We start from the raw sequence: 27,906 nt of genomic DNA on the forward strand, positions 1-27,906 counted from the left end.
CCTTTAAAATAAGAGGAGGAAAGGGGGCAGCAGATGAAGAAGAAAGAGGTGATGGAAGACAAGATGGTTTCTGTTCTAGTTGATTCAATCCTAGGTAACCACCTCATTTCAAATAAACTACCAATTTCATTTTAGTGTGAAAGGGGCTTATTTTATTTTACTTCATTCTGATTTCATTCTTAATTACTAGTTGCTACAAAGATAGGCGGAAGCTCTGGTCCCCTTGAAGAGAGGTGAAGAAAGATGGAAAGGCTTTGCAGTTTTGCAAGCTCCTGTTTACCTATCTGGCAGATTAATAATAATGGCAGGAGACAGGACTCACTTTTCATATTGGTACTTATTCTGGGTTTTTAATCAGATTTTTTTTTAAAAAAATTGTGCATGTTAATTCAGAAATATCAATATGCATGGAACAATATCTCTAAAATCTTCACCAAAAATAGTTGAAGTCTTGGAGATAACACAACTATTCATCATTTCTTTGGGTGTAGATGAAACATAAATGAATTTTTTGTTTAGACTTGGATCGAATCTCCAATATCTCTTATGTACATATATGCAAATACATGTATTCCAAAATCCGCCCCTGCAAAAAACAAACAAACAAACAAACAAACAAACAAACAAACCCCATAAAAACACCAAGAAATCCAAAACACTTCTGGTCTGAAGCACTTTGGATAAGGGGAAATCAGTCTGGAATTGCTGGTTTGCATTATGGTGACTTCCTGTCTATCTTCCCACACCCACTCTTCCTTTATCACTCTAACACACAACCATTTTTCTTTTCTTTTTCTCTCTCCTCCATTGGACCATATATTTGTTTAAAGTAAAACTGCTTTTATATGCTTTACAAAGAAAACATAAGCTTATATATTTTTCTGCTAGACCTTGTAGAGGTGGGAGACAAATTGTTGTTCAGCTGCTGCTTTGTGAATTTGATTACTCTGCCTTAAAGATCTAGTACTATCGCTTTTTCCAATTAAAACTGATCTATTTTCTCACCCAAAGCTATTGGCAGTAGTACACCTGCATATCTAATATACAGGTCTTTGATATGTACCAATTTTTTTCCTAAAATTTGTCATAGATAAATTCCAGGTTTTTGGGGTTTTTTTAATCTAAAGCAGCCCTTCCCCAATTCCTCTCACCCAGATGTTTGACTGCAGTTTCTATTATCAGCCATTGCTGGACATGCTGAATGAAGCTATTTGAACTTGTAGTAAAACATCTGGAGTGAACTCCATTGCAGAAGGCTAAACAATCTAAATGTATACAGCATTAGAATTGATTCCAGATTTAGTTATATTTTGGGCAAGCCTATCGTGACTGTAAAATCAATGTACCTTAAATTAGTTACATCACAGTGTCACTAAATCTACAGCCAAACTATCACTGATTGTATGTGCCTTCATATCCCCTGTCATTTTATGGTGACACCATGGGTTTCCTAATCAGAGGTGCTATTGCCAGTTTCTTTCTCTAAAAAACACAGCACATAGCATTCATTAGCAGTCTCCCTTCCAAGTATTAACTAGGGTTGATCCTGCTTAGCTTTCAAGATCAGAAGGGATCTGGTGTGTGTAGCATATTTAGGCTTTACAGCTGTGATGTAGACTTGAATCAGTTGACTAGGACTCAAGTCACTTCAGTGACTCAACTTAGACTCAACTTGGCTATAAATAACACACTGACTTGCTGACATCATTCACTTTAATCAGGCAAGTAAAATTCATTGATGGCCTGAAACAGATGGGCAGGAAAGTTCAGCTTCTCCAGAGTGGCCAGAAACCATGTGAAGAGCACCTGTGGCCAGGAAAACCTGGCCAAAAAAGGAAATGCAAAAAGTCACTCCTTGCTGGTGGCCCATTTCAGGGCTGTGGTAGTGGCCAGGTTTGGAACCGTAGCATCTGTTCACCACGGTTCCACGCTAATTGGAGTCTAACTGGTGCTGGAGTGTCAAGAGGCTGTTCCAAGCCGCCAGTCTCCATGACCCCTATTTTTCATATACATCTTATAAACATAGCCTGAAAGTAATTTTATATATAATATTGTTAATAATTTTGTACATGAAACTAAATTTATGTACACTGAACCATCAGAAAGAAAAGGTGTCACTATCTCGGCTACCCATGTGGACAATTTTGGAGTATTTTGGATTTTGGAATGATAATCAACATGTAATATGTATTAAATTAATGGCTATTTTTACAACATGAAAAAAATCAGAATCACCTTGCAGAATCTTGACAGATATTATCAATTTATTTCAATTCCAGTAAGCTTTCAGGGAATTTACATAACAGAATGTAATGAGAGATTAGTCTAAACCATCATTATTGGCTCCATTCCCACATCTCTCTTTGCCTGATCTCAACATAGTTCATTAATTATGATTGACAGATATCTTTAACAGAACTCCTGTTTTAGTATTACTCAGTTCTTATTTCTTATCACTGGGAAAGACATGGGGAAAAACGAGTCATCCTCTGAGATACTCAATTGTCCATTCACACTAAAGACTTAGTCGGTAGCTTTAACAAGATTTCACAGAGTTAAACTAGCTGGTACATTAATCAAATTTCAGTGAGGCAAGGTTCTTCTGCATATTGAATACTTTTCAAGTTATTTTTCTCATACATAGATATTCACTGTTTGCTTATACAGATATTTTCAAATTTACATTAGTTTGTTTATTTTTTATTTCAATTTAAAAAAAAATAAAACAGATTTTTCAGAAAATATATTCCACAGGTTACCTAAATAAGCATGGATGAGTGGATTCCTAGTGGTAGTGAAACGTTAAGTCATCCTTTCTTTTATAGGTTTGCCAGATTCATCCCCATGGTTGCTAACATCCTCTTCTGCTCAGCCAACCTTTAGATTACCTAAACTGGTTATGTCAGAAGCGAGAATGTGGAAATTGTCTCTGGAGGCAGGGTCTTTCAACATAATTGCTCCCAACACACAATTGTTTGCATTTCTCCGTTCCTCCCACCCCCGTGTTGGAAGTACAGGATAATGGTGATTCAAAAGCACTGTGGCATTCCAAAAACAAAATTCAAGTACTCTGAAGTCCCCGTCCTCCTTCAAAAATGTGTAAGCAATTTCATGCCTAATTTGCATTTAGAATGACATCCACATTGTGAAGACTAATCACCTAATTGGTTGTTTGCATCTACAATGACTGGAAGTATGCCAACAGAATGACATGCTCACATGTGATGGTGCTGTGCCCTGTGCTGAAAAGGCAGTCTTAAGACTCCCACTGCATTATATCCAGACATTTAATATTGGTAAAATGACACATAATTTCCACTGAGTTTTCAAGCTGGCTATACTCCTCCTGTTGTTGTTTTTAAATGAAGCAGTTCTGCATGGTTAATTTTGGACAAACAGCTAATATCTTTCAGATATCTTTAACCAGCTTCAAAACAGAGTTGAAGACCATCCTGTTCAGAGAAGCGTTCCCAGGCATTGCATAATTGTTGCTTGCTATTTGATGTTCCTTAGTTGCCTGTTTTATTGAATCATTTCCTGTATTGCTATGTCCTCCCTCCAGTCCATCTCCCCTGATCCAGGCCTCGGAGGTAGAGAAGAACTGTTGGCCCTCATCCCCTTCCCCTTCTCCTTTTGTGTCATGTCTTTTTTAGATTGTAAGCCTTAGGACAGGGAACCGTCCAATTAAAAAGATTGTATGTACAGCGCTGTGTAAATTTACAGCACTTTATAAATAAAGGTTAATAATAATAATAATAATAAGAAGAAGAAGAAGAAGAAGAGAATGAACACCATGGTTCAATAAATCAGACAAAAGAATATACAATCATTGAATGAATTTTACCCTAACACAATGTAAAGATTCTATCCACTAATCCCCAATGTAGCAAAACCTTTTTTTTATCTTGGTCATCCAAAACATCTTTGATGTACTCCAGTTCTATTCTAATTAGTATATATTTAGCTGGAGATGATTGTTATCTGAATTCATTGTGTGTGTTTCCCAACCACAGTAATTGTAACCCTATACAAATATCCTCATTGTTCATGAGAATTAACAGAATTACTCAAATATTTTTCATGTTTCCCAGGATCTTCAGTAAATGAGTTTGTTTTCACACATTCTCTTTCTGGACAAATTGTATATAAGATATTGTGCTTTCTGAAGTGGGTGGATCAGGGGTAGGCAACCTTTTTGAGCCAGGGGCCGGGTTGCTGTTCCTCAGACAACTGGGGGGCCGAAGCCAAAAAATAAATAATTAAATAAATTTTTTAAAGAATTAAATAAATAAATAAACCGGGACAAATGTAGGACAAAAATTTCAAATGGAGGACACTTTTAAAAATATGGAGGACATGCTACAAATTTGCTGTCAATCGGTGTCAATCGGCGGCAGGACCGGGCTGGGGTTGCCTACCCCTTATCTACAACTATTCCTTTTTTCAGACTGCCTTTGCTTCAGTCAACACAACACCAATATAGATGTTCTTAGCCTTTTCAGGGCTGTCTTGCCTCTTAATTTTGTGATCTGTCAACAGACTCTTTCCTTAGAGAATGGGGCATGAGATTGCCCTGGAAAAGTTCAGGCACCACTGTTACTTTGTTGGGAAGCAAAAGTTGTTTAAATTGACCTTAAAGAAGCATTCAAATGCAAAATTAACTAGCATTCAGCACTATTAATAGCAAAGTGTTGTCTGAATACTGAAAGAATATTTGTAAATATCGGAATCTCACATGAAAAAGGGGTGTCCAAAGGTTGGCATACTCTGACAAGGAGAATCCTGGATGGACAAGAATTGTAATTTGGGACTTATTCTTTGTGTGTGTGGGGGGGGGGGGGCACAGAAAATGACATTTTTGCAGATAAATTAATATTCTGCATACAAACCAAGTTACCTATACAGAAGCCATGAAATCCTTTAGATAGAAAACAGCATTTTGGTGGAGAAAATGCTATTTTCTGTGCAAAAGTATATAAAGATCAGTATGCACATGGCTGCCTTCCCAATAAAAGGTTGGCCATTTGTTAAGAGAGGCACTTTTCCTACTTATGCAACTATGACGGAAATGAAATGTTCACTTCTGGCTAATGCATAGAAAATGTCGAGCACTGAAATGAAACCTTCTGGATTTTGCCTATGAAAAAAATCTCACTGCTATTTTATATCCTCAAATCATCCAGTGACTAGCACTGTGATGATCTGAGGGTACACTGGTGTTTTGTCCTGCTCCAAATCCTTTCATAGATTAACAATGATCACTGTTGATAAGAAAATTCTGTGTTTCTGAAATGTGTGGCATAAATTGTAATGAAAGTTTGTTTTTCAATTGAATGGGGTGGCTAAGTTTAAAATTATGAAAAAGATACATGAAAACAGAATTGCTATTTCTTGGAATGTAGGCTATGTAGCACTGAAACAGCATGTCCGTCTCTGAAATTTAAGTCCTATTTATGTGACATCTGGTTAGTCAGTGACCTTAGGAACACATTCTTCTATTTCTTAGTTCAATATGATTTCCTCCCATGATAATAAAACTGCTAGCAAACTTTGTGTCCTGGAACTGCATCAAAATTTCTGAGATGACAAATACAACCACCAACTCAAAAAGTGGCAAAGATTGTTTTTAAATAAAAGCCAAAGTAAAAATGAATACACGAAAGTCAAACATCTTTAAGAAAAATAAAGTCCAAATTAACAGTGTGCATACATTCTGATATGTGTTGCCTGCAAATGATTTGACCATAAAAATGAAATAAACCAGAAGACATTTTTTCTTAAACACTGCTTTCATGTGTGTATTCTTTGTTGCCAAAATATTAACTCTTTTTAATGGCATATGGGCTGCTGGCTGCTTGGCTATTTCTCAGCTGGAGACAGCAGTTCAGAAACTCCCTGTGCATTTCAGCTCTTACATGTTTGACTGGTACAATGTATTGTCAATCAATCACTTGGGTTCACAAGGGTGAAACTTTCCAATGAAACTCAACCACAATTTAAAGTGTGTCATGTGAGCCCATTTATTTAATCTGCAAAGAATAAAAATCAACCCTAATGTCATGTAAGAACAATTGCATTTCAAAAGACCACACATGCTCAGTGAAGACACCTAGGAATTGTTCTCAAAAAAATCCCAAATTTTGTCAACACAAAACCATGCAACAGAACTAATTACTGTAATATAGACTCAACAGGTCTGTTTGCATGTTTAATTGTTTCACACACAATTGTTCATGATGGCAACACTTCTAAAGTCTACTTATTGCATTTTATTTAAAAGTATGTTACTAATAAGGGTGTGAGCTGGAAAAAATGACAGGCTAGATTACCTCACTACAGTCTTATAGTGCTGCTATTCCATTTTAACTGCTCTGGCTACCTCCTGTTGCATTCTGGGATTTGCAGTTTAGGGAAAGGCATTTAGAATTCTCAGCAGAGTGCTCTTAGGCCTCACTGAACTACAAACCTGAGAATGCAATAGGAGGTAGCCAGAGCAGTAAAAAAGGAATAGCAGCACTATAAGAGTGTAGTGCAGTAATGTGGTACAACTCCTGGGCAGGAAGATATTAGTATATCTATACAGCATACCCAACTGTATTGTTACACAAAGGAAAGATGCATGAGTCCTGTTCATATCAGGCAAATAGCACAAATACATGGATAAAGAACTGCACCTCACTCTTTTATGCTAAAACATCTGTAAAACATCTGTAAAGGTAGCACTCACTGTTGCCATACACCCACATGACCAAAGGGCATGGTCCTGCTTCATAATCTCTATGTTTGCTATATATCCGTGAATTGAAGATCAGTGGACAGGACTGTAAACTTAGCTAAGTGACAAACATTCTACCCCTTATAGCTACATTGTACATCCAGATAAGATCTTCAACATTTTAATTTTAAAAAATCTCTTTTAAGACTAAGGAACAAGTGCAACCAAATTCCGGTACACTGTTGGAGATGTCATAGGTGCACAGAATGAAAATAGAGTGCTATATTATAGGGCCTTGGATACCATTTCCAACAGTTTCCAACTGTCCCATTGGTTGATAGCTGTGTATTGATAACATGAAAAAAAGTTGTAGTTGCATAAAAGTTTGGGTTGCAGGTTCCATGTGTCTATTCCCATGAACAGAGAAAGTGTGATTAAGGCCCAGTATTCTGACACTAACAACTATCCAGCCCCAAAACACTAGAGAAGCAGACAGCAGATAGGAAACATATCTATATTTGAAGCTAACTGTAAAGAAGACATTTCTAGCATAAAAAAGAAACCACAAAGATTTCATGTCACTTCATCATGTCATTTAATAGTAAAGCAGACTGATGGCTATCCCATCAAGTGCCTGTTATTTACAGCTATAATTTATTGACATTTTGGAATCCCACTGAACATGGACAGTCCTTAACACAATGTGTTAAACTATAAGATTGTATGGCAGTAACATGGCACGGGTGATAAAAAAAAAAAAGAATAGTGAAGCAAACTAAGAAGAAATGGCCAAAACATTATCATCTTATCTTCTCCCCCTTCCAATTAAAATATGAGGGTAGGCAGGGTGAAAATAAAATAACATTTCTTTATCCCACTACACTACTAAAATAATATCTGCAAAAGCCCTTAGATAAACCCAGAGCTTGTTCAATCTGATTGGATCCAGTGGTGTTAAATAATCTTACAACTACTTTTATCTAAATGGAATATAGAACAGTTTCCAACTGGCTGAGCAATCCAAGACATTCACATGTGCCCCCTTTGCTAATATTATAACCCAGATCCAATCACACGTCTCTTGCCATACCAGATGATTTTCAGATCCTGACTCATTTTTTTTGATATTTCTGGATACTTTTCAATTTTTGTGTGAGCATGAGAATGTGGTATACTTCAGTGCAGAGTTTGGTTTTGGAAAGCAATCCTAAGGGTGTCCAATAAATGAAAATTGAGCTCATCTGTAATGATGGTTTAGCACTGGAATCATGTAATACATGGCTATGGGGAATAGAGGCATTTTAGAGCAGAAGATGGAAGTTCAATAATGGTTTGCATTGCAGCTGAATGGAAAATAAAAAAGTACTCGCACCTGGGATTGTCCAAGATGTAACCACGAGTTACTAAAGCACTGTCTGCTGTTATAGCATAGTGGGCAAAACTGAAAACTGATTTTAAATCTAACCACTGTCACAAACTGAAGAGATGGTTTTAAGACAATCCATATTTCCTCAACCTCAGCTTTCAATCTGCCCCATGCAGAAAATAATGCTAGCATGCTGCACAGGAGCACAATGGTTATAGAAATAATATGAGTGCAGTGTTTACTTGCACCTGAATGGACATGCTAATATAAAGTACAATTAAACATTGGAAACAGTTAACAGTGAAGACAGACAAGTGTAAGCTATTGCTTGGATAATAGTAAAAGTGTTCTGTTTATTCCTATAGTCTGTCACTTACCTATAATTTTTCATTAATTTTATATAATATTGCAGATCACATTTCAGTTACTCTTCCTCCTCCTCCAGCTGCAGCAGCTACCGATTATAATGATGGTAATGATTACAATCTTACAAATGTAGAAAGGTGTTTTTCATTTTGCTTTTTTTAGCATTAGGCGATTGAGCCAACTCAGACTGTAAGGACATCCCTCTCCATATGATGCTTTCTAGTAAGCCTGGACTACCTTCATGTAGACAACATACTATGTGATTCAGCTGCTCCATGGCTATAGCTGCTGCAATGGTTTTGCAGCTGAACATTTTGCTGCATTAACCTAGCAAATTGTCCCTTGTCTGGAACCAGTATTAACAGCTGACTGTAGGGCCTTCTGATGTGGATTCTGTTTTGCTCTACTTGTCATGCAAACCTTTTAATCTTATTTTAAAGAAATTATTGTGGTACATTACTACAAGCTATCTTGAGCTGCTGCAGTGAATTTATGACAATGTGAAGTATCATAGCTCTCCTTCTTTCAAATTAGAGAAAATAAAGTGCTGCTAGGGCCAATGGAAGCTTGTGGCCTAAGTACCAATAGAGTGATCAATTCATTCCGGGGTTTGGCCAGAAATTTACAGGAACTATCCAAAGCAGTGAAACCTACTGCCCTAATTGAGTCATCATCTTGGATACATGTTTAAGGTTCAGATTCAATCCTGTTCTCTGTTCATCCACAAGAATACACTTCAGACACACCAGTCCAGGGTTATTCATTACACAAAAAGTTTATTTCACAAGAATCTCATATACACCTCCAATGAAGCTATTGGTAATAATCTGAAATAAAATTAAAGCTGAATATTCTTCTGTCTCTGCTGAAAAATGCTACCCTCTGCAAGTTATAGCTTTTACCTATGCAGTTACAGCTTCTTTCTTAAAGGAAAAGAAACTAACAATTATACCACAACATCTAAATGTGGCAATGGATCTTATTATCTTGTTATTTCAGAGACAAAAGAAGGATGTAAAGGAAAGACATTTCTGTTAACAGGATATAGTAGTAGCAGACTCTCATCTGTGTACTCAAACCTTGGCCTTCTTCAATGGGGCTGTACTCACAGAGGATCCATCTAGTGAAAAGAAAAGAACTAGGTCCCCACTCAATGCCTTTGCAAAAAGATCTTCTTGCTTTCCATCAGCAAGGCAAGAGCTATGTTGGGAGGAGATGGCTGCAACTGAAAGTTGGGGTTTGAAAAGTGAAGGAGGACAGTGGTGTCACCATCGAGGTGTGCACCACACCAGGTCTCACCCTTAGTTGTTGTTGTTTTTAAAAAATCACATCAAATTTTCACTTTAACTACATGAAACTCTGGCGGGATACAGACGGGCAGGGGAAGACGTCTTGGAGGTGTATTCTGCTGAATACGGAGCCTCCAGACCGCCCGCCCCGGGGACGTGCTTCAGGTGTCGGGGCTTCCACACGGGGGGCAGTGAAGATGCCTCACCTGGGTCCGTTTCGGACCCGTAGCTTCTATACCGCCGCCTCAGAGGACGCCGCAAAGAAAGGGGCAGCTTCCGCATGGGCGGCCCAAACTGCGGCTTTTTTTCCCCTTTGCCGGCTGGTGGATGCGCAGCTGCGCAGCTGCAGCGCTAACCAGCGGCGGCAGAAAGCCTATGGGCACATTTAAAGCGCCCAGGCCCCTTTAAACTTTTTTCCCCGCCCTGCCCAAGAACAAAGGTGGCCTCCTGCCAGCTGGTGATCAGCTGGTGTTGGCATCCTTGTCCGCTTGCACTTTGCCAGTGTCACCAGCATCATAGATGCCTCCTCTCCATTGGTCCCCGCGCTCTTGCTGAATCTGCAATGCACAGCTACAGCTGTCTCTGCTGCCACCGCTGTCCCCCTGCCATCCCCCATCACCTCCCTTGTACATATGTAAATATTTACAGTTTTAGGGGTTTTTTATTGTTAGGTGAAAATGGCACAGGAATGTGTGTAGGGGTGCACTTTAAAGTCCAAACTTTCCAAGCAGCGCATGCGTACATGTTGCTCTAGGGTTAGGGTTAGGGTTAGGGTTATGAGTCTTAAAATGCGCTGCAGCTGTGCTGCAGCTTCCACACCTGCATGGCAGCGGACGCTGCAATTAAAGCCTGACTGCAAACTGCGCATGTTCCAAGACCCCAACTCATTATGCGACGCAGCAGACACGGAGCTTTTAAATGGGCAACTTAAATTAGCGGCGTAGCAATTCTGGTGTACCGGTGCAGCAGCTCTCATGGCTTCTTCCACTTCTCGATATGTGTCAGCATTCAGGTAGGACTGCTCCAATTTTTGCAGAATGTTTGGCTGGGACCATATAGCTATGAGGTCAGCCGTCTCAGTATGAGACCAAGACGTCCCCCTGCCTTTTTTCGGGATGCTGGTGGATGGCTGTGCCATCCTGCCTGGTGGCAAAGGGGAGCCGCCGCACAGCTGTGCCAGGAGCAGCCGAACTGTGCCCGTTCCCAGGTGAAAATGGCGCAGGAATGTGTGTAGGGGGTCACTTTAAATTCCAAACTTTCCCTTATCACTTTCTACAACCAAAACATCCGCCGGCAAAACTTACAACTTCCCGCGATTCCAGCAACGCATGCACACAAGTGGCTCTAGGGTTAGGGTTACGAGACTTAAAATGCGCCGCAGCTGTGCCGCAGCTTCCACAGCTGCATGGCAGCGGACGCTGCAATTAAAGCCTGACTGCAAACCACGCATGTCCCGGACCCCGACCCATTATGAGACGCAGCTGACACGGAGCTTTTAAACGGGCAACTTATATTTGCGGCGTAGCAATTCGGGCGTACCGGTGCAGCAGCTTACATACGGAGCTGCGCACGTACGCCGCAAATCAAAAAGAAGCGGAAAAAAGCAGCACCTTTTTAATGCCGCCTCTTCCCACTTGGGGCGTGCGGGCGGCGTGTTCATGACGGCATTCAGGTAAGGGCCGTCTGAAGGCTCTACCTTCATGACGTCATGAATACACCCCTTTTTGCCCATCTGTATCCCGCCTATGTAGATGGAAATACATTCAGGCTGTAATTTGTAATGTAAAGGTGTACTTTTACTTTTACTAGTTGTTTATGTCACAACTATTACAGTTACATTTAGTGGTATATGGGAATTACGATTTATGAGCAACATTAGTACAAAAAATATTACTAAAGATTTTGTATGGTATGGTATGGGAGGAGGTCAAGGGGGGGATGACACGATGAGTTTCTGCACTGGGTGACACCAACCCTAGTATCCACTAGATATCTTCATCTCATGGAGCTTTACAGTACTTTATCCTGCTCTAAGATCCTATAAGAATTAAAGTTACAGGACTCCTGTCCAGGAGCCAGTTTTGCAACTTTGTACACAACCTCATCAGATCCATGGATCTTCTATGGAAATTCAAGTGTAATTTTAGATGGTGATCCAAGGCAGGAGGAACCTGCTACAGGGAGAATGGGGAGAGAGTTGTGATCCTGTTAAGGCTTGTCACCTGTGGAGCTCCAGTCCTGATAATACTGGTGGATATTATTACCAGTTAAAACTTACTGGTTCTGGAGATCCAGTCCTGCTAACCCTCACTATCAGTTGAGACATCATTCTGCCAAGACTTCCCATACCTATAGCTTAAGTCCTGTCAATAATTACCAGCAGATGAGTTATGTTACTAGAAATGAAAAAGATCACAACTACAGCATTAATATATGTACGATCTGGCAATGTAGCCATGGATGACAGAATTGGGGCATATTTATCAAATTTGCAGCTAACACCAAATTAGGAGTAGATAATAAACCAGATGACAGGATCAAAATTCAAAATGACCTGAATAGACAAGAAAACTGGGCCAAAGCTAACAAAATGAAATTCAACAAGGAGAAATGTAAGGTACTGCACTTAGGGCGGAAAAATGAAATGCACAGATATAGGATGGGAGACACATTGCTGAATGAAAGTACATGTGAAAGAGATCTAGGAGTCCAAGTAGACCACAAATTGAACATGAGTCAACATTGAGATGTGGTAGCTAAAAAGGCCAATGCAATTTTAGGCTGCATCAATAAAAGTATAGTGTCTAGATCAAGGGAAGTAATAGTGCCACTGTATTCTGCTTTGGTCAGACCCCACCTAGAATACTATGTCCAGTTCTGGGCACCACAATTCAAAAAGGACATTGAGAAACTAGAGCGTGTCCAAAGGAGGGCGACTAAAATGGTGAAGGTTCTGGAAACCATGCCCTATGAGGAACGACTTAGGTAGCTGGGTATTTTTAGCCTGGAGAAGACAAGGTTAAGGGGTGATATGATAGCCCTGTTAAAATATTTGAAGGGATGTCATATTGAGGAGGGAGCAAGCTTGTTTTCTGCTGCTCCAGAAAACAGGACACGGAGCAATGGATGCAAGCTACAGGAAAAGAGATTCCACCTCAACATTAGGAGGAACTTCCTGACGGTAAGGACTGTTCGACAGTGGAACACACTTCCTTGGAGGTCTTTAAGCAGAGGCTGGATGGGCCATCTATCGCATGTGCTTTAATTGAGAGTTCCTGCATGGCAGGGGGTTGGACTGGATGGCCCTTGCAGTCTCTTCCAACTCTATGATTCTATGATTCAGACTGGCAGTTTTGGATGTGCTACTTAATACAAAATGACAGCCAGAATGGTATGGTGGTTTGAAAACTGGATAACAACTCTGGAGACCAGGGTTTGAATTGCTACTTGACCACTCTCTCAGCATGAGAGGAAGGCAAAGGAAAATTTCTTTTTAACAAATCTTGCCATGTGATAGATTTGCTTTTGGGCTGCCATAAGTCAAAGGCACATAACAACAACTTAATATGGCACATTTGAAGGCACTTAGCCATAATACAGAGGTTTTAGCCACCCCCACACTGACCCATCCCCCTTCAATTAAGCTCTCTTGCAGATCTACAGTAGATGCTACCAAGGATTAAATGCCATGAAATACATTCACAGCAAGAATATGTATGGTTGTCTGTCTATGGTATCTATTATTTCTTCAAATTAAGACTGTTTCTTAAGCCAAAAGTTTGGTAATGCTCCTGTCATTTCAAAGTTAAGAGAGATCTCCTTAATAGCTCTTCCCATAGACATTTCAAAGCAGAGTGGATGCAAAATTTTATGAGAACTCTCACTGTATTTGGAAGATGCAGTTGTAGATGAAACCTCAAAAGAATAATTAAAATAAGGATTAAGTTCAAATTTCATAACAAAGATGATTCCCAGAATTTGTTCCTCGAGTCCATAGTTACTGAAAATACCTGTATTGGTCTTGATTCTCCCTGGAGTTCCTATGCATGACACCTTTAGGACCCCCCCCCCTTTAAAGTAGCCCATTGCAATAACCCAAGAGGGCAGATACAAACATAATCTAACAATGTTATTTATGTGTTGCAAATCCATATTAAGATTTACGTCTTACTCACTAACCTTCCATCTTCACAGCTGTTAATTATTAATGTTTTGAAAATAACCCCACAATTAAATGGATGATGCTCCTCCTGTTTCACTAGCTGAAGGCTGAAATGCTGGTAACTGCAGAGAATGAGACGGACTATTGAACCGATAAATCAATGATCCCATACCACTGGGTCCCTTTTGTCTTTCATGCCATACCCTGGCAATAAAGAGATGATAGAATTACCATTTGTTTTCTTTACAACATGGCTTACATTAACTGTGACCAAAGAAGAACAAACTTTTTGCACAGCTTTCTTTTCTACACTTTATTGAAATGATGCTGCTCAATAAACAGCATCTGTTTTCGGTTTAGGAAGGAGGAGGGAGGATCACTCCAAGTGTTTGTGATCATCTCATTCTCCCAGGGCAGAGCAGATCGCAGAAACCTGACACTCTTAAGTGGATATGCATGAAGTAGGCTTGTACCTATTGTAGAAACATGTTGGCTCTATGGGAGGCAAATAATAAATTGGAAACTCCAATACTGGACTGAGTCCAGAATACATACAGGGGACTAGTGTGTATTCCCACATGCAATACATATATTGTTCCAAAATATCCCCCCACCTAATTTTCCTGCTTGCTCCCCTTCTCTAAGAAATGAATAATGGTTGGAGTTCATTTTAAGGTCTTTGCAAAATGAGAGGTCTAAACGGCTGGATTTAGATCCAATTTTCTGTCAATATTCTAAACATGAGATTGCTTGTTTTGCTTCAGTTCAATGGAAACACACTTGCTAGCCGTGAAATGCTGGATGCTGTTCTAGTATGGCATTCCAAATCCTTCCTCAGAAACAAAATTAACAAAAGACGTATTTCTAGATTTAAACCTGAATCCACTTTAAGCTAATGGGATGTGTTTTACAACACTGTGCTTCATACGTCTGCTGCAAATTAGTGCATAGGCAGGCAACCGTCTTATTATGTAGCAAACACTTACAAATAGTGGCTAATGCTTTCTCTCCTAAAACACCATAGGAAGGCTGAAAGAAATTGTGTATGTATAGCCTACAGGAAAGGCGAGATAATAGTTGTTTCTCTTGGCAGCAAAATGGTTACAGTAATTGGAACAGCTTTTAATTTTTACAGAAGTCAATTTAAGTCCAGGTCTTTTAAGTTTAAAAACTCAGCTTTATGGTTCATTATGCCAGCAAAATAGTGTGAGGACATGATGTCTTCTGCACCAGCTGATGATAACTTGGAATACTGGTGGCAAAAGGGCAAAAAGACCAGCAAAAGGGCCCAAGCTTGACTCAGGCTTGCATCCTTCCGAGGTCGCTAAAATGAGTACCCAGACTGTTGGGGGCAAATTAGCTTACTTGCTAATTAGCTTACTTGCTGTTCACCGCTATGATCTTTGGAATAGTGGTATATAAATAAAACAAATTATTATTATTATTACTACAGAAACCCTGTGTTAGAATGTTGCCATGGCATAAGAGGCCTGTCTGTGGTGACACTCCTTAAAATGATTACACAGAGCTTTTACACGACTCAGATGGGCACAGAGTGGATGTTCCAACAAAAGGTTAGGAAACATGGATGACTTCTTCTGAAAGCATCCTGTTCATTGCAAATCCATCCCCTGCACACAATATCATTTTTTAAAATAACATTGCATTGTTTGTTAAGGATAGTAGGTTACATTTGTTTCAACTTTCTTTTCACAAGATGCCACTGCATATAATTTACTATTTAAATACTGGGATTAGTTCACTAAAATCTAAATAAATATCTACAAGGAATAAGTTATTATTACTGTTCATGACTTCTACACACTTCACGGCAAGAGTGAAATCATTAGCAATCCTCAGTGGCTATTTTTTTTCCATTCAGAGCTAGTTCAAATTCATTAGCACTCCAACTGATAGGTGAAGGATTATGGAAGAGCGATAGTGATTAACCCAAGGCCTATGGCACATACTGCACTGAACACTGAGCTCAGATCACATAAATACAAGTTCAAGTTTTTGTCCTCTTGACCAGACTGAAATCAGCACAGCTTAAAACTCAATTTTGTACAAATAGCAAAGAAACACACAAATTCTGGCTCTGGAAACAAGATTCAGGGACTTGAAATGTCATCTCAAAAAGAAGCATGAGCCTTACAAGGCCCTGAATTCTTCTTTGGCTTGGTTAAAATTCTAAACTGAAGAACACTAACAGACTGTATGTTGTGGCCCTGATCTGGCCTTTCTAGGGCACAAAAAGGAGCCACAAAAAATGGAAAGGGCATAATAGCTGCAGCGCCACAGCTTTAAGGCATTCCTTTGGCACTGTGTTCTGTGGACACAGCGCCAGAGGAGCCCCGTGATGCCACATGCCATATGAAACAGTGTGCAGCATCATATCACCCTGGGGGCAGAGTTGGGGCATGCACAGTGTAGACACCATGCCCCAACTCTGGTCCCAGGTCAGCTTTAATAGCTGGTGTGCAAAGCCCCTAAGTTTGCAGAGAACCTTGACAACAAATAAAGAAGAGTGCTTGAGAAGTGAGATGGCTAGCAGAGGAGTGCTTTGGGAGTGAGAAGAAAGGGGAGATAATGCACAATCCTGAGGTGGAATTTCAAAGTGTGATTGTCTATGGAGAAAAAATAGAGCTAGTTCAAATCGTATTTGTGTGTGGTTAAGGAAGTCAACAAAACAATGTATTTAAACACCTACCTGCTCCAAAGGCAAAGAAGAAACTCTTGTCACTGTTTTCTCTTAAGAGGGCCATCACTCTTTTCCCCATTCTTTCATTTCTTTTGTAGATGAGTTCCTGCCGGAAATAGCTGTCAATTTCTTGTGCTGTCACTTGCTCATGTGGAGGGAGGGTTGTGTTGATGAAGTTAGGAAGCTAAAATGGAAGGCAAACATAAAAGTCAATATAAACACCATTCTGGAGGAGGGAAATGTTGTTACCATCTGACAGTACACCTAAGATCTCTGGAGGACTGGAAGAAGTTGGATACTTTCCTGACTGTGTACAACAGCTTCCTGCTCTTTCAAGCAATTTATCACAAAAATAATGTGCAATATTCCATGCTACCACACTCACTTTCACATGAGGGCTAAACGATGATTCAAGAAATTCCAGATGTTGCCTATGGAAAATGATCTGATGACACTAAGCTAAAGGTAAGGATCTACCATGAGCAGGACAAACACTGATACACTACTAGCTAATGATTTATTCTGAGTAAAAACAATCTCAAGTAAATATAAAAGTAGGCAAATCATAGAATCATAGAATCTTTGGCCTGTTACAGACAGCCAAAATAAAGCTGCTTCGAGTCACAGTGGAGGTATGGTGTTTCAATGATGCATGCGTCCTAAGAGTCCAGAAGTTGCACCAAAGCCATGCTCCAGCCCTAAGGACTGGAGCGTGGCTTTGGTGCGACTTCTGGACTCTTAGGACGCATGCATCATTGAAACACCATACCTCCACTGTGACTCGAAGCAGCTTTATTTTGGCTGTCTGTAACAGGCCATAGAGTTGGAAGAGACCACAAGGGCCATCCAGTCCAACCCCCTGCCATGCAGGAAATCCAAATCAAAGCATCCCCAACAGATGGCCATCTAGCCTCTGCTTAAAGACCTCCAAGGAAGGAGACTCCACTACACTCCGGGGGAGTTGGTTCCACTGTTGAACAGCCCTTACTGTCAGGAAGTTCTTCCTAATGTTGAGGTGGAATCTCTTTTCCTGTAGCTTGCATCCATTGTTCCGGGTCCTGTTCTCTGGAGCAGCAGAAAACAAGCTTGCTCCCTCCTCAATGTGACATCCTTTCAAATATTTAAACAGGGCTATCATATCACCTCTTAACCTTCTCTTCTCCAGGCTAAACATCCCCAGCTCCCTGAGTCGTTCCTCATAGGGCATGGTTTCCAGACCTTTCACCATTTTAGTTACTCTCCTTTGGACACGCTCCAGTTTCTCAATGTCCTTTTTGAATTGTGGTGCCCAGAACTGGACACAATATTCCAGGTGGGGCCTGACCAGAGCAGAATACAGTGGCACTATTACTTCTCTTGATCTAGACACTATACTTTTATTGATGCAGCCTAGAATTGCATTGGCCTTTTTAGCTGCCGCATCACACTGTTGACTCATGTTCAACTTATGGTCTACTTGGACTCCTAGATCTCTTTCACATGTACTTTCATTCAGCAATGTGTCTCCCATCATATATCTGTGCATTTCATTTTTCTGCCCTAAGTGCAGTACCTTACATTTCTCTGTGTTGAATTTCATTTTGTTAGCTTTGGCCTAGCTTTCTAGTCTATTCAGATCATTTTGAATGTTGGGCCTGTCCTCTGGAGTATTAACTATTCCTCCTAATTTGGTGTCATCTGCAAATTTGATAAGTGTGCTCCTAAGTCTGTCATCCAGGTCATTGATAAAGATGTTGAATAACACTGGGCCCAGGACAAAGCCCTGTGGGACTCCACAGGTCACTTCCCTCCAGGAGGAAAAAGAGCCATTGTTGAGCACTCTTTGGGTTCGGCCGGTCAACCAATTACAGATCCATTTAACGGTTACTTTGTCTAGCCCACATTTTACAAGCTTGTTTGCAAGAATATAATGGGAAACCTTGTCAAAGGCCTTACTGAAATCAAGATATACTATATCCACAGCATTCCCTTCATCTACCAAGCTGGTAATTTTATCAAAGAAAGAGATCAGATTTGTCTGGCATGACTTGTTTCTCTGAAACCCATGTTGACTTTTTGTGATTATGGCATTGCCTTCTAGATGTTCACAGACTCTCTGTTTAATGATCTGCTCTAAAATCTTTCCTGGTATTGATGTCAGACTGACTGGACGATAATTGTTGGGATCCTCTTTTTTCCCCTTTTTGAAGATGGGGACAACGTTTGCCCTCCTCCAGTTTGCTGGGACTTCTCCTGTTCTCCAGGAGTTCTCAAAGATTATTGCCAATGGCTCCGATATTACATTTGCCAGTTCTTTTAATACTTTTGGATGTAGTTCATCTGGTCCTGGAGACTTATATTCATTTAGATTAACAAGGTATTCCTCTACTATCTCTTTACTTATTCTGTGCTGAAATTCCCCTGTTCTGTCCTCTGCTCCATTATCTTCAGGTTGAGCACCCTTTGCCTTCTCTGAGAAGACTGAGGCAAAGAAGGTGTAATTCTGCCTTTTCTCTGTCTTCTGTTAGCATTTTGCCATCTTCTCCACGCAGTGGCCCTATCGTTTCCTTCTTCTTCCTTTTGCTGTGGACATATCCAAGAAAGCCCTTTTTGTTGTTCTTAACCTCTCTAGCAAGCCTGAGTTCATTCTGTGCTTTAGCTTTTCTGACTTTACCCCTGCACATGCCTGCTATTTCTTTGAATTCCTTTTTTGTGATTTCCCCCTTTTTCCATTTCTTACACATGTTCTGTTTCAAACTTAGCTTGGTTGAAAGTTCCTTAGTCATCCATCCTGGTTTTTTGAGACACCTCCCATTTTTCTTTCTCACTGGAACTGTTTGAAATTGTGCCTTCAGTATCTCTCTTTTGAGAAACTCCCATCCGGTCTGAACTCCCTTCTCTTTTAGTATTTCTGACCAAGGGATCACCCTCAATACGTCTCTAAGTTTACTGAAATCCGCTCTCCTAAAGTCTAGAATGCGTGTTTGACTATGCCTGGCTTCTCCTCTCATTGTATAACAAACTCCAGGAGAACATGGTCACTTCCACCTAAGGATCCCACCACTTGCACCCCATTAACCAAGTCATCCTTGTTGGTGAGGATCAGATCCAAAATAGCTGACCCCCTTGTTGCCTCTTCCACCTTTTGAACCATGAAATAGTCTTCCAGGCAAGTGAGGAATCTGCTAGACCTTGAGGATCTGGCTGAGTTTGACTTCCAACAAATATCGGAGTAGTTGAAGTCGCCCATCACTACTACATCTCTCTTTTCTGACTGTGTGGTCATCGGTTCTAGAAAGGCATCATCTCCAGTAAGTATTGGAAACAGAACTGTGCAATGTAACTATGGCCCAGTACATACTGCCAAGAAGTGGCATCTAGGCGGCGATTCTAGGGTTAGGGACCACACACCAACTTCATGGTTCCTAACCCTAGCACGCCACAGTGTTATCGTAACGGTGGCCTCCCATCCATACGGGAGCTGCCATCATGATGTAAGTGAAGTGTTACATATAGACGTGTCATGCGGCGTCTGAAGAAGAACCCAGTTTTTCCGGGTTCTTTTTGGGGCGGAGGAATGCCACACAGTTTGGTTGCTGTGGTGTCCCTCCAGAGGAAAACCGGCTGCCTCCAGCCCGTCCTTTTGGGGTGGTTTGTTTTACGCCAATGATTCATTAATAAAAATGCTTGTGAGACACTAAAATGAACCTGTATTCATTCTGTATTTTCACCCATCTAGGTAGTTGTATGAATCTGTCTATAAAACATTTTATTACTTGTGTGATGTACATGTACAAGAATCTTATATAATAACAGGTTACAAATTGTGTGTACAGCTGTGCACTGTTTAGTTAACATACATATAGTTGTGTTTTGTTTATCGTTATGGAAGTGTAGGAACAAGAAATGATGGGATTAAATTTAAGATTTTCACTGTATTGGATTAGGGCTAAAGATGCCATCCTCATACTTTTCTTGGGTTTTATTGCCATTTTGCTATTCCTCAATAATCAGGATATGACTTGGGCCTATCAACATACTCTCCAATATTTTTCAGATGTAAACCAAAGAATATGCGGCTAAGCAACATCAGATTATGATTAAGATAGCAAACATTGTTAATTAGGAAGGACACACAAACTAGGAGAAGCTGTAGCAGTTAGCTTTTGTCTGAACTTAGTGAAAACGCAAAAGTCCACTGTCTCCTCTCCTCTCCTCTCCTCACCTCTCTTTGATTTTCTTCTTGCTGAGATAACTGTGCTAATTATTTTTGCACTCTGAATTCAGTTTTGAAGCAATTTATCTTAATGTTTTCCCCTCTTTCCCCCTCCTTTTAAATTAAATCTCTGACAGTGAATATTTCTTAGTTCAATAACTTTTATTCAGTTTTCAAATTTTATAGCAGTTTGTTTGATGAGCAGATAAAGGAAAAAATTGTCATAACTATGCATAAGTGCATTGCTTATATTTACAATGATTTCCAGAGAATTACATTCACATGATAGGTCTTATTTCTGTGTAAACTATTATAGTGGCAAATAGTTATGTCAGAGGGTAGAGGAGGGGGAACAGTCGGGTTGGGGTCCCGCCCTGAATGACGACGCTCTGGAGGACCCAGAGGGAGCCTTGAATCAGGAGGAGGCACCGATCGGCGAGGAAACAGCTGCGCCGAGGGCAGGAGCGGAGGGAGGGGCGGAGGCCCAGGATAGAAAAGGGGAGGTAGCGAGGGGAGAGGGGGAGGAGGAAGGAGGAGCGTCGGGACTTGTGTGGCGGCCGGAGGACACAGGATACGAGGGAGGAATAGAGGCGAGGGTAAGTGAGGCTTTAGCCGCTGAAATCAACCGGCTGCACTTTCGAGGCCCAAGGTTTGGTCCAGGAAGGCGGTCTGAGGGACGTCTCCCGCCGGAAAAGTGGTGGCCTACCCATCCTACTGGGAGTGACCCTGAGCCCTATCAAGCCCGACCAGTGTTACATCCTGGTCCCCGGTTGGTGTGGGATATCCGAGGGAGGTGCTGGCCTGTAGGGAGGAGAGCCCCTGCTAGCCCTCGCCTAGAGCACAAAGCCACAGCTGAGGAAGTGGAACCAGAAGAGCTTCAAGCCACGTGCTCTTATCCCGGACTCTGAGTTTGTTTGGAGGACTTTCATTTTCAAGATTGCAAGGCTCGGTGGAGAGAACCGGCCAGCGGTTTGCTGTTTATTTGTTGTTGTATTATTAAAGTTACTTGCAGCAGCTTCTGTGTGTGCCATTGACTTATGGAGCCCATGGGACCACCTCCTCCTCCTCCAGAAGGGACCAGGGGCCCGGCGACAGTGGTGGAGAATGCGGGGCAGGGCCCTTTGGGGCCCCAACCGCCGGGACCCCCAGAAGGCTGGATGGGATGGTTTGTGGAGCAGCAACAGTTACTTCTGAGACAGGCATCAGCCCACCAGCTGCAAATCATGGAGCAGATGTATTCGGCACAACAGACTGCTCAAGCTCAGTTTTTTGGACAACTGGCCAATGTAATTCGGGCGTCCCCAAGGGGAGCTTCAGGAACTGAGGCTCAGGAAGCCAGTGGGCCTTTTGGGACACCTCTGCGATTGGCCAAGATGGGACCCCATGACGACCCAGAAGCTTTCCTTAATGTCTTCGAAAGGATAGCCACCGCGGCTCGTTGGCCTCCTGACCAGTGGGCCCTGATTTTAGCTCCCTATTTATCGGGGCCAGCGCAGGAGGTTCTGGACACGTTGTCGTTGGAAGAGGCCTGCGATTATGAGAAGTTAAAGGCGGCGATCCTAAATACCCTAAACATCTCAGAAGACACTTACCGGAAGCGCCTGCGGGAGTTGAAATGGAAAGCCGGCCTGCATCCCCGTACCTTAGGCCAACGAGTACGAGCCAATGGGCTAAGGTGGCTCAAGCCAGCCGTCCGAAGCGCTGCCGAGATTGTAGAGGTCATCATGGTGGAGCAATATATTAATGCCATACCGACGCCTGCTCGTAGCTGGGTGAGATGTCACCTGCCCAAGACCCTGGACGAAGCCGTAGCCCTCATGGAGGCATTTGTGGGGGCTGAGGAAGCGGAAACACCTTGGCGGCGGGGAACGGAGGGGCCTACTATCAAACCTGCGCGTGGCCCAGACATCCCGAGTTCGGTTGGCGGGAAGAAGGAGGATAAGGGAAGCGGGGCCCCGCCAGGGAAGGAAGGAAGCAATGACCGGAAAAGCAGCGGGAACGTCCGGAAAGGACCACCCGGCCTGACAGGGAAAGAAGGAGGACGTAAGCCGCTTACCTGTTTCACCTGCGGCATGGAAGGGCACCTCCGGAAAGACTGTCCGGTGATGGACTGTTCTTGGGCCGAAGCCTGGGAGGCCACACAGGTAGGTCATAACCCACAGGGGGCAAAGATAGTTTGGGCCCAGGTAGAGGGGCAGTGGATTGAAGCTTTGGTGGACTCAGGATGTGGACGTTCTTTGATTCGAGAGGGCAACTATAAGGGGACCCCTGAGATTATTTGGGTGCAGTGTATCCACGGGGACGTGAAGCCGTACCGAACGGGGTGGGTAACAGTAACTATTGCAGGAGTGACTCGTAAGATGCAGGTGGGAATAGTGCCCTCACTCACGAGGCCCATGCTGGTGGGGCGTGATTGGCCCGAGTGGCGCCAACTTATGCAATGTAATGAAGGGTTGGATGGGGAGGAAAGGGATATTCCCATGGTAGCCCTGGAAAAGGTAGCTAAGCCACAGCTGACATTGTGGCAACAGAATGATCAAACCCTCCGCGAGGCTTTAAGGCAAGCGGGAGAGCCGGGAAGAGATCATTCCGCGGGGCCACGATTTGAAATGCAGGACGGGGTGTGCTATCAGATTCCTCCCACGCAAGAGGGCACCGAACGAGAACCGCAACTCTTAGTCCCTATGCCACTCCGGCTAGGGGTGCTAAGGCTAGCCCATGAGATCCCAGTCGCAGGGCACTTGGGTACTGACAAAACAGTGCAACGGCTCTTGCAGCGGTTTTATTGGCCCGATATATGGAAAGAGACTAGAGAGTTTTGTGAGTCGTGCCCTCAATGTCAAAAAGTGCAACGCAAGGGAGCACCAGGGGGTCCTTTGATACCCATGCCTATTGTAGGAGAACCCTTTGAGCGAGTCGGCATAGACATTGTAGGCCCTCTAGAACGGTCAGCGGCAGGACACCGCTTCATATTAGTGCTGATTGATTATGCTACTCGCTACCCGGAAGCGGTGCCGCTTAGATCTATGCATGCGCCCAGGGTCGCTCAGGAGTTACTGACCATCTTTTCTCGGGTAGGGTTCCCAAAGGCGATCCTTACGGATCAAGGGACATGCTTTATGAGTAAGGTGGTCCAACAACTTTGGAGGTTAGCGGGGGTCCAACCTCTCAAGACGTCAGTATATCACCCACAATGCAATGGGGCCGTAGAGAGGTTTAATGCCACTTTAAAAGGGATGCTACGAAAATTTGTGCAAAAGCAGCCTAGACAGTGGCATCAGCTGTTAGGACCCCTATTGTTTGCTTATCGAGAGGTTCCGCAGTCTGCCCTGGGGTTTTCACCGTTTGAACTATTGTTTGGGAGACGCCCCAGGGGCATCTTGGACTTATTAAAGGAACAGTGGGAAACGGGACCTGACCCCGGGCCTACAGAATTACAACAAGTACTACAGATGAGGCAGCACCTACGAGAAATAGCACAGATAGCACAGGATAATTGGGCAGAAGCGCAAAGGAAGCAGAAGGAGCGTTATGATCAAAGAGTTTGTCCTAGGGAATTTAAAGTAGGACAGAGAGTGTTGGTGTTATTACCTTCCTCAGAATCCAAGCTGTTCGCTCAATGGCAAGGCCCCTTCGAAGTAATCCGGCAGGTAAACGAGGTAGACTATGAGGTGGCCTTGCATGGAAAAAAAAAGCAAAGGCAAATTTTCCATGTAAACCTATTAAAGGGTTGGAAGGACAGAGAAGCACTTTGGGCCCAAGTGCGAAAGGAAGAGGAAGAAGAGGTATTAGCTTCCTTGGCCCCACCTGAGGCGGGCCTGAGTCAGCTGGTCCTAGGGGAGGACCTGTCAGAAGTCCAGAGGGATCAAGTAAAAGCACTCATGGATCAATTTAAAGACGTGTTTTCGTCTACTCCGGGCTCCACTAATTTAGTACAACACCGGATCATTACCGAACCGGGAAAGATAGTACGGGTCCCAGCTCGACCATGGCCCTGGAGAATGCAAGAGGTTATTAACCAGGAAGTAGATAGGATGTTGGAATTGGGGGTGATAGTGGAGTCAACCAGTCCTTGGCGAAGCCTGCCTGTGTTAGTGCCCAAACCAGACGGGTCAGTCCGCTTTTGCATTGACTTTCGAAGGCTGAACTCAGTGGCTAGGTTCGACGCTTATCCCATGCCCGGGGCAGCGCATTTAATAGAAAAGTTAGGAAGAGCCAAATTTCTGTCGTCCCTAGACCTTACCAAAGGATATTGGCAAATAGCCCTTTCCCCTGAAGATTGTGAGAAAACTGCCTTCTCTACCCCGAAGGGACTATACCATTTCATGAAGATGCCTTTTGGCCTACATGGGGCTGCCGCCACTTTCCAACGGCTAATGGATCGGGTGTTGGTGCCTGTCCAGGATTGCGCGGCTGCCTACATAGATGACATCGTCATCTATAGCAATTCCTGGGACGAACACTTAAGGCACCTAAAGAGGGTCTTAGAGGAACTTCGCAAGGCAGGTTTAACGGCCAACCCAGCTAAGTGTGTGGTAGCCCGACAGGAGGTCAAATATCTGGGGTATAAGGTGGGGCGAGGTAAGATCTTCCCGCTGGAAGATAAGGTGTCTCGTCTGTCCAAGTGGCCACGCCCACGTACAAAAAGGCAAGTCAGACAGTTTCTGGGTCTAGCAGGCTACTATAGAAAGTTCATCCCCGATTTTGCCAACTTAGCCACACCGTTGACAAATTTGACTAAGAACCGACAACCGAGGGTGGTACGATGGGGATTACCTGAGCAACGGGCTTTTCAAACCATTAAAGACAAACTATTGACATACCCAGTGTTGCGGGCCCCAGATTTTTCAAAGCAATTCGTGCTACATACAGACGCCTCCGAGGCAGGGTTAGGGGCTGTGTTGTCCCAAGAGTGGGAAGACGGGGAGCATCCTATATTCTACCTTAGTAGGAAATTGAAGCCAGCAGAATGTAAATATTCAGTAATAGAAAGAGAAGCTTTAGCAGTAAAATGGGCCATAGTGTCTTTACGTTATTATCTGTGGGGAGCCCCCTTTAAATTAGTCACAGACCATGCACCTCTCCAGTGGTTGGCAGCTATGAAAGATGATAACCCTAGGCTCACCCGCTGGTATCTAGCCCTACAACCGTACGCCTTTTCAGTACACCATCGCGCAGGCCGTCACCATGCTAACGCCGATTTCTTTTCTCGGCAGGGCCCGTGGCTGGTGGAAGCGGGACCAACCCTCTCGGCCCGGGGGCTATGTCAGAGGGTAGAGGAGGGGGAACAGTCGGGTTGGGGTCCCGCCCTGAATGACGACGCTCTGGAGGACCCAGAGGGAGCCTTGAATCAGGAGGAGGCACCGATCGGCGAGGAAACAGCTGCGCCGAGGGCAGGAGCGGAGGGAGGGGCGGAGGCCCAGGATAGAAAAGGGGAGGTAGCGAGGGGAGAGGGGGAGGAGGAAGGAGGAGCGTCGGGACTTGTGTGGCGGCCGGAGGACACAGGATACGAGGGAGGAATAGAGGCGAGGGTGAGTGAGGCTTTAGCCGCTGAAATCAACCGGCTGCACTTTCGAGGCCCAAGGTTTGGTCCAGGAAGGCGGTCTGAGGGACGTCTCCCACCGGAAAAGTGGTGGCCTACCCATCCTACTGGGAGTGACCCTGAGCCCTATCAAGCCCGACCAGTGTTACATCCTGGTCCCCGGTTGGTGTGGGATATCCGAGGGAGGTGCTGGCCTGTAGGGAGGAGAGCCCCTGCTAGCCCTCGCCTAGAGCACAAAGCCACAGCTGAGGAAGTGGAACCAGAAGAGCTTCAAGCCACGTGCTCTTATCCCGGACTCTGAGTTTGTTTGGAGGACTTTCAGTTTCAAGATTGCAAGGCTCGGTGGAGAGAACCGGCCAGCGGTTTGCTGTTTATTTGTTGTTGTATTATTAAAGTTACTTGCAGCAGCTTCTGTGTGTGCCATTGACTTATGGAGCCCATGGGACCACCTCCTCCTCCTCCAGAAGGGACCAGGGGCCCGGCGACAAGTTATATTAGGAAACACTTGGAGATATCTAAGGCGGGTTACAAACCGCCAAAAAATAAGTATGGAATACGCATTAGGGTTAGGAAGGGGTGGTGCTTCCGCACCCCCCTAACCCTAGTACGTATTCCATACGTACAACATGGCGGCGCCCCTTCCACATGGGGGCCACCATGTTTACGTATTGGACGCTGTGCGTCCGCACGTGTTGCGGTGTCTATGATGTTGCGAGTCCGCCCCTGGCACCTCGCGACGTCATAGAGGCGCCACTTAAAGAAGCTCCATTTTAGGAGCTTCTTTTTTGCTCCGCAAGGGAGCCGCGCGGTGTGGCTGCGGCGGCTCCCTTACGGAGCAAACGGCGGCGGCGGCAGACCGCCTCAAAGCGGCGGTCTATAACCCGCCTAAGGGGGATCAGATAAGGCTGTATTCTATCACCCTATTTGTTCAATTTTTATGCTGAAAATATCATATGCAGAACAGGTTAAGATTCAGAAGAGGGAGGTGCAAAGATCTGAGGAAGGAATATCAACAACCAAAGATAAACAGATAGCACCATACTACTAACAGAAAATAACAAAGATTTGGAACAAATACTAAAGATATTCAAGGAAGAAAGTGCAGGATTACTGTTGACAAACAAAAATAATTACCACAGGAGATTTTTACAAATTCAATGTAGATTATGAGGAAATTGAAACAGTTAAAGATTTCCCATATCTTGGTTCAGTCACTGATCAGAATGGAGACTGTAGTCAAGCAATCAGGAGAAGACTACTGGGAAGGGCAACTATCAAATAACTAGACAAGACCCTGAAGTGCAAAGATATACAACTAAATACTAAAGTTATGGTTGTTCATGCTGTCATATTTTCCATCATTATGTAGGGTGTGAGAGTAAAAAAGCTGATAGGAAGAGAATCAACTCATTTGAGCTGTGGTACTAGAGTAGAGTTCTGCAGATACTATGGATGGCTAAAAAGACAAACAAATGAAATCCTAGAACAAATTAACCATAGAAGCCAAGTTAACTAAATTGAGGCTGTCATACTTTGGCAACATGACTCACTAGAAAAGACAATAATACTT

General features: G+C 43.1%; 1 protein-coding gene across 1 annotated transcript in view; it reads right to left on the reverse strand.

Annotated features, from left to right (window-relative positions):
• Window positions 1-27,906, reverse strand: part of TRABD2B (TraB domain containing 2B) — a 387,757-nt gene that overhangs the window by 95,630 nt on the left and 264,221 nt on the right. The window contains exon 4 of the mRNA XM_089518655.1: window positions 16,609-16,783. Coding sequence (XP_089374781.1) covers window positions 16,609-16,783 — 175 coding nt within the window. The remainder of the gene's footprint in view (window positions 1-16,608; window positions 16,784-27,906) is intronic.

The sequence above is a fragment of the Sceloporus occidentalis genome, unplaced genomic scaffold (assembly GCF_023333645.1).
Source record: "Sceloporus occidentalis isolate IW3139 unplaced genomic scaffold, rSceOcc1.0.p SCAF_3, whole genome shotgun sequence".
Lineage (NCBI taxonomy): Eukaryota > Metazoa > Chordata > Lepidosauria > Squamata > Phrynosomatidae > Sceloporus > Sceloporus occidentalis.